Source organism: Macrosteles quadrilineatus, unplaced genomic scaffold (genome assembly GCF_028750875.1).
Source record: "Macrosteles quadrilineatus isolate MER2022 unplaced genomic scaffold, UCM_ALF_1.0 Scaffold_370__1_contigs__length_84280, whole genome shotgun sequence".
NCBI lineage: Eukaryota > Metazoa > Arthropoda > Insecta > Hemiptera > Cicadellidae > Macrosteles > Macrosteles quadrilineatus.
Genome location: NW_026542963.1, coordinates 41,432 through 49,596, shown reverse-complemented (window position 1 = coordinate 49,596; position 8,165 = coordinate 41,432). Strand labels below are relative to the sequence as shown.

The 8,165-nt window shown below is 34.4% G+C and overlaps 1 protein-coding gene across 1 annotated transcript; it reads left to right on the top strand.

Annotated features, from left to right (window-relative positions):
• The first annotated feature begins 4,306 nt into the window (after positions 1-4,306).
• On the top strand, positions 4,307-7,517 carry LOC128982472 (uncharacterized protein DDB_G0271670-like). The gene is made up of 2 exons (XM_054401433.1): positions 4,307-4,361; positions 6,136-7,517. Exon 2 carries the CDS (start codon positions 6,150-6,152, stop codon positions 7,515-7,517), a length of 1,368 nt encoding a protein of 455 aa, XP_054257408.1. The 5' UTR covers positions 4,307-4,361; positions 6,136-6,149.
• The last annotated feature ends 648 nt before the right edge of the window (positions 7,518-8,165 follow it).

Below are 8,165 nucleotides of genomic sequence, written 5' to 3'. Positions count from 1 at the left end.
GTTTGCAATGCGCAAGCTGCTGGGCTCCGCAGAGGACTCTGACAGCTGTTTTTTGCAAAAGCAGAACTTTTTCTACAGCAGGCGCATGTCCCCAGAGTCTAGTGCCATACTGTAGGTGGGATTGGAAAAAGGCCATATATGCGAGACGTACAAACTCCTGGGGCATGTCAGCTTTTAGACGTCGGAGTAGGTATATTACCCTACTAAGTTTGTTACAAATTTGTTCGATATGGTTTGTCCAATTTAGCTGCGGGTCAAGTACAAAGCCCAGCAGCTTGGCAGGCTGATCAAAAGCATTAGGCTTTTTCTTAGACAGACTAAATGTAATGGTTTGAGTTTTTGCTTCATTTAGAGTCAGTTTGTTCTCTCTGAACCAAACAGAAGCAGTTTCCAACAACTGCTGGACTGCAGCCCTGGAAACGCCGAAATCACTGTCACCAGAAAAGAGAGTAGTATCGTCAGCATACAACAGTACATTACCAGCAACTCTGAGATATAGATCGTTCATTGAAACAATGAAAAGAAAAGGACCCAGTATAGAGCCCTGTGGTACACCATACTTAACATTAAGCTGGCCTGAGTTGCTTCCATTCCAAGAGACAGTTTGCGTTCTATCAGATAAGTAAGATCTGAGGATTGAAAGAGCATTACCCCTCACTCCATATTTTTCAAATTTAGACAGTAAAAGATTGTGGGACACACAATCGAACGCACGAGACAGATCACACATCATTACAGATAGAGAATTCTTAGCTTCAAAGGCGTTCAGAATAGTTTGTACAAGGAAGTCTACTGCCTGGACAGTGGACTTTCCCTTTCTAAAACCAAATGTCAATATGTCAATCAGATTGTAAAATTACTTGTGACTGTTTTGAAGCAAAATTATTTTTGATTCAACAATAGATTTTACGAACAAACAGATGGTTTAGCTATGGGAAGTCCACTTTCGGCAATTTTGTCAGAAATATTTTTACAGCATCAGGAAAAAGAAATGTTAACGAAGTAGTATAAAACACGGGGGTGATCCCGTGACGTCATAATTAGGTAATTGGTAAGTATTTTGTGATTGTGGAGCAGCGTGAATTACGCAGCGACTCTGGCGATGTATGTTGTGGATTGGTTGGTATTGTTATTAGGTCAAGGTTGTCTGAATGTGTTTTTTTAAATGTTCAGCTTTAATGTTTCAAATATACCATGTACTGGATTGTAAAAATATGTATTGTTCCATTTAACTATCCATCAACTAGCTGTCTCATATAATCTTCGAACTCTGGGCGGAGAAAGTACGAGGTACTAGATACTTGTGAGTTCTGTATCGGTGACATAGTTACGTCTACTGCGTTTTGTTCTTGAGTGTTTTGTTCTTGAGTGTTTTGTTCTTGAATATTATTATTTGAGATATTCGATGTTGAAGATATTTTGGGGTCTTGAATAGGAGCTGAATTTCTTGCAGACATGTTTTCCTGACGGTAGCTAAGAGTCAAATGATCTGTAGTTTACTCTGTTAACACTTATATAGTGTTTACAGAAATTCTAAATGTTTGCACAGAGACGTTTCAATCTTCCGAGAGATGATTCTCACGGAACGACAACAGATGTGAGTGTTCGCATGTGTGTGCCTATAAATAACTAGGCCTACTCGTTCTCGCGGGGGACCGACATGTGATTAACTGTTATTGCTTTACTTTTTCTAGCGTCACTGATTACGCTTAGCGGTGTTACGGCTTTTTGTTAATGGATTATTTTATCTATGTAGGAGGTAAGTTAACCTATTATTGTTTCTGCATTGTGTTCAAGATTGTTGTTTGTCGCGCAAACTAGACACGCTTCATTCGTATTGCGTACTGCTTTGTGTCAAGCAATTTTATCCTGTCACATTTTGTAATTTCCAGAGTTTTAATTATATTTCCCTGTTGTATTTTAAGTTTAAGTGTTTCCAGTTTGTGATACACGTCGTCCCATTGTGATTTGTGGAATATTCCCTAAATATACAGGTAATTAATTTTTCTTGTCATATACATATAGTATCCTAATATATATTAGCTTTTACTATTTATTTATAAGAAGCTCACTCCTTAATCATTACTTAAATTAGCTCAACTATTTGTATAAAAGATCCTACCACTATTTTGTCTAATCATTTAAATACAACCTTTCTCATAATATAAAAACGAAACTAACTTATCTTTCAAATATAATCCTAATTATATGAAAACTTTACAAGACTATAAATAAATATTTCGGTAAATCTGCACTTACAAAACACTTATCTTAACTCAAAAATTCTTTTGCTGTATGAATACAACAATATACGTTACAACCATTTTTACCGCCTATTTTATAATAATTTTCTACAGAATAAAACGGCTTTCGATTAGAAATAGTTTAGGTATTGGCAGTGAGTTTTTAGTCTTTTCACGTGATATAAAAATTTGAGGCCAATCTCACTAGAGTTTACTAGTGTATTTTGTTGACTATTAATTAAAACTAATGCAGTACATAGCAAACAGCTGATTGATTTATCACTTAACAGATTGCACTACGTTTCTTTTTTGCTTCAAATTTTTACATTACTTGGGAAGTCTATTCTGTGTATAGTCAATGGTTTTATGTTTTTAAGAAAATTGGTATTCCAATATCGCTAAATCACTATACGTATTTAATGTCTCACATTTTGTAACAGATGTTATGTAAACCGCAAATAATCTTTCTTGTGATATATACAAACAAAAAACTATATCATTTACCTCAAATCATTATATTATAATAAAAAATAAATGATTTAGGATAAAAAAATATCTTATAATGTACATTGTCCTTGCCAAAATAAATGTATGTTTATTCAAGTTCACCTCATATTTTGTTGTAGTCCTAATGATAATATTAATTACCTTTTGTTGTTTTTGTATTTGTTAAAATATGGACTGATTAAACTGAATAACTAAACATTTTTAAGATTGAAAAAATGTTTACCGATTTCCTTAACTAACAATGTATAAACGTATAAATTGTTCTTCACAAAACGAGATATCTAAATATGACTCTAATACATTAATTATTAACTTGTTTGGATTATAAAAGGTAAAATGTGATTGCCTAAAATTATACTTTGTTTTTTATTGAGGATTGCTTTATTGACATACGTAAAAATTTCTTCACATTCTAATAATCATAATAGAAAACTATATATTTTACTTAACAATTTTTATATTAAATTATTCTTTGTTCTTTTATCTCAAATTGCTTTCTCACGTACATGAATTGACTCACTTTTTGTTACGCTCTTAAATTATAATATTAATCAAGGTACTTCTCATAGTCAGTTGGCGACTTTATTAAAATATAGCTCGATTAAATTGGTTGTTTTTTATACGATTTTCTTAACATATGACTTGTTCTTCTCAAAATAAACATATAAAATGGTTCTAATACTTAATTGCTTAATGTGTTTTTTTTTCTTCTAGAGTTAACTAACGCAGCTTTACTTGAAACACGGAGTATTCCTGATTTACTACAGGTAATTATTTGAAAAATCTTAGTTTACGCATAGTTCAGATGGTTTCTATCTCTTTGTAATCTTTCCTTAAAAAATACATGTACAACTAAATATATTTTAGTTAATAGTATTTATATTAAATTATTCTTTGTTCTTTTATCTCAAATTGCTTTCTCACGTACATGAATTGTTTCACTTTTTGTTACGCTCTTAAATTATAATATTAATCAAGGTACTTCTCATAGTCAGTTGCTGACTTTATTAAAATATAGCTCGATTAAATTGGTTGTTTTTTATACGATTTTCTTAACATATGATTTGTTCTTCTCAAAATAAACATATAAAATGGTTCTAATACTTAATTGCTTAATGTGTTTTTTTTTCTTCTAGAGTTAACTAACGCAGCTTTACTTGAAACACGGAGTATTCCTGATTTACTACAGGTAATTATTTGAAAAATCTTAGTTTACGCATAGTTCAGATGGTTTCTATCTCTTTGTAATCTTTCCTTAAAAAATACATGTACAACTAAATATATTTTAGTTAATAGTATTTATATTAAATTATTCTTTGTTCTTTTATCTCAAATTGCTTTCTCACGTACATGAATTGTTTCACTTTTTGTTATGCTCTTAAATTATAATATTAATCAAGGTACTTCTCATAGTCAGTTGCTGACTTTATTAAAATATAGCTCGATTAAATTGGTTGTTTTTTATACGATTTTCTTAACATATGATTTGTTCTTCTCAAAATAAACATATAAAATGGTTCTAATACTTAATTGCTTAATGTGTTTTTTTTTCTTCTAGAGTTAACTAACGCAGCTTTACTTGAAACACGGAGTATTCCTGATTTACTACAGGTAATTATTTGAAAAATCTTAGTTTACGCATAGTTCAGATGGTTTCTATCTCTTTGTAATCTTTCCTTAAAAAATACATGTACAACTAAATATATTTTAGTTAATAGTATTTGTAAAATGCTACGATTGTTATGTGTTTATTTTACTTAGCTCGGTTAATAATTTAATTTACTTCATATCTCGTTCTTATTGTTTCTTGTATTATTGAACATTCTTAAGCCAAAAAATATATTTTAAATTGTAATTTGCATCTCCATAAGTATTATAAAATCACGTATCTTGTTTTGGATTATTAAAACGGCTATTCCGCTATCTTTCAAATAATATTAATATCAAAATAAATATTAATAATTAATGGCTGCTCTTGCTAGTCCCCCACTACACCTCATATCCTTTGATTGGGTGGGTAGACCACGCCTCCAGCAAGCCCCGTCCCCACTACGCTACCTGTCCTGTGATTGGCTGAGTAGACCACGCCTCCACTTAGTCCAACCCCCCACCAGAGCGCACAAAACTAGTTGAATCTCTTTCAAACCTCACTACATCTTGTGTACTCGCACGGTACACATCATGTTCTGTCTCCTTTCAAACCCTTGTCTATCTAGGGTTTGAATGAATCTTTATCATGCGACAGTGGTCAAACCAAGTTGCATTTCTATCCATCCTTTACATACAACAGTGGTCAAACCAAGTTGTATTTAAATCCTTCCTGAACATGCGACAGTGGTCAAACCAAGTTGCATTTCTATCCATCCTTTACATACAACAGTGGTCAAACCAAGTTGTATTTAAATCCTTCCTGAACATGCGACAGTGGTCAAACCAAGTTGCATTTCTATCCATCCTTTACATACAACAGTGGTCAAACCAAGTTGTATTTAAATCCTTCCTGAACATGCGACAGTGGTCAAACCAAGTTGCATTTCTATCCATCCTTTACATACAACAGTGGTCAAACCAAGTTGTATTTAAATCCTTCCTGAACATGCGACAGTGGTCAAACCAAGTTGCATTTCTATCCATCCTTTACATACAACAGTGGTCAAACCAAGTTGTATTTAAATCCTTCCTGAACATGCGACAGTGGTCAAACCAAGTTGCATTTCTATCCATCCTTTACATACAACAGTGGTCAAACCAAGTTGTATTTAAATCCTTCCTGAACATGCGACAGTGGTCAAACCAAGTTGCATTTCTATCCATCCTTTACATACAACAGTGGTCAAACCAAGTTGTATTTAAATCCTTCCTGAACATGCGACAGTGGTCAAACCAAGTTGCATTTCTATCCATCCTTTACATACAACAGTGGTCAAACCAAGTTGTATTTAAATCCTTCCTGAACATGCGACAGTGGTCAAACCAAGTCCCATTTCTACCCTTCCTTAACATACAGCAATGGTAAACCCAAGCTGCTCCTTTCAAGCCCTTGCCTATGTTATATGTCTAAAAGTTCTTCATGCATGTACTGTTTAGTCTTTCTTGCTAGATAATTTGCTTTAGTAGTTGTGACTTGGTGTTAGTGGTTTGAATCTTTGCATGTTTTTTTTTAAATAACTAATGACCTTGACCTACTTGTATTATTGGTTGTTTGAAACTTTATCTTTAAAATAGTTTCTCTGCCCACATGCAACTCCTCCTTTTAGATGTACTTATTCCCCCACCTCTTTACCACACTCAAATCTTCCCCCACTCTGTCTATCTATATCCCCCACCACTTAGGGTGGGTATAAATGAGAGAGCATATTGGTTAATAACATCATTCTGTTGCCAGCCTGCAGAAAAGCCATGGACCCCTGCTTAAGAAAGACTACCAAGCCAATGAAGCCAGTGGCAGGCATGAAGAGATCTAAACTTCAGGAGGCGTTGACTGGAGGTGTTAAGAAGATGAAATCATCAACTCCTTCTGAAACCCTGGTCAACAAGACTCTGTCGCAGCCGGGATCCTCTTCATCTGCCGCCAAGACTCTTTCGCAGCCAGGCAAGACTCTGTCGCAGCCGGGATCCTCTTCATCTGCTTTGTCTGACGATGCAAAGAAAACAACTACAATATCAACTCAATCTTCCCTTGCCGCCAAGACTCTTTCGCAGCCAGGATCTTCTTCTGCTTTGTTTGAAGATAGATTGAAGAAACCTTCTTCTGGTAACACTTCGTCGAAGAAACGGTCTGATTCATCGTCTTCCTCTTCTTCTTCTTCGTCATCATCTTCCTCGTCTTCTTCATCGTCCTCGTCCTCTTCTTCTACGTCATCGCCCAAAAATCAAACAATTAAGTCCCCTCTATCCATGCTTCTCTCTCCCATAATTCTCTCCTTGCTATCTCCTATTAAATCTCCAGAAAAGCCATCCACTCCCAAACGTAAGCCATCTCCAAAACCTCAACCACATAGCCTAACTCTTCCTAATTTAAATTCCTCCTCGAACCAAATGCCTGACATAGATTCTCCTGAAATTACCATTCCAAACCCCCCACCCAAATCCCTCCCTGCTGCACCCACCGTTGTTAGAAAACTCTTTACTAAAACTGAATCCTCAAAAGAATCCCTTCCCCCCCATTCAAACCCTTCTGAAAAATTGGTAAAACTCATGGCCAAAAGACGAGCTGCATTTAAGCCCAAGCCACAATGTTCTTATATTTTCCAAAAAGGGGTGAAAAAAGGTGAGCGTTGTGAAAAGTCCTGCTTTTCTGATGCTAATGTGTGCAGCCTCCACACTAAGGGGAAAAGCAGGATGGTACCCACTCAACCTAAAATTATTAGCAGCAAACCTGTCGCTACCAATCCTCAGTCATTTGAAAGACCATCAATAATCGTCAAAAGCCAGGCTCAGGAAAAATCTTGTACATCTGATCCAACACCGAGCACCTCACGTGTTGTTGTGATAGACAAGATTTTGCCTAGCCAACCACGAACGTCAGGCTTTGCTCGACCCTGTCGTCCACCACAAATTCAAGCTAAAAAAACCAGAATTGATAGGCTACCCAAAAATCGTAAATTCGAAATTCTTTTGATGACACCAAACGGTGAAGTCATTTTAAGAGAAGGAAATGACAGGTTCCGACTTAAATTACCCAGAGGCATGACCATCCCGAATACAACCCACCGATACTACATAATTCGTGATCGGTCTTCGGGATGGGCATCTGTAACATTATAAATTGGTTTAGTTTCAAATTGATCTTAATTATCCTCTAAATTCTCCTTTAGTATGCAAAAATTGGGAACGCATTTGTTATAGCCTAACAAATGCGTTCCCAATTTTTGCATTTAAAGAGTGACCTTGAGATTTTAGAAATAGATTATTTTAATCAGAGATTTCCATCTAATTTATTCATAAAACATTAGAAACAAATTTGTTATATCCTAACAATGTGTTCGCAAAGTTTCATGTATAATATTTTGATAAAGTTATTTTAGAAAACATATTGATTGTTCAAGTTGTCCAATATTACATCAACATTTTTCTATATTGTAAAATTAACTATTCTAAGGACATTTAAAAGATATATTATGTTTATCTCGTGTTTTGCAAAAAGATCTTCATTGCCATTGTGTATAAATTAAGTGTAACACTTTATGATATAACTCAATATATTTTCATAATCCTCAAAGGCATCTAGGCATACAAACACAAAATTTATTTGCATTAACTGTTTAAGGTTAATTCCTTTACATTTCATCTTTGTTAACAGGTTTACTTGAATAGTAGTTGTACATTTTATACTTAAGTAGTGTTGAACTTTACAAGACATAGAAAACAAACATATAAATGGTTAGCAACCATAATACTTTGTTACCATTCGTT

What these genes read in the sequence shown, in the direction of transcription:
- LOC128982472 (XM_054401433.1), top strand. Translation starts at nt 6,150, where the DNA reads ATGGACCCCTGCTTAAGAAAGACTACCAAGCCAATGAAGCCAGTGGCA.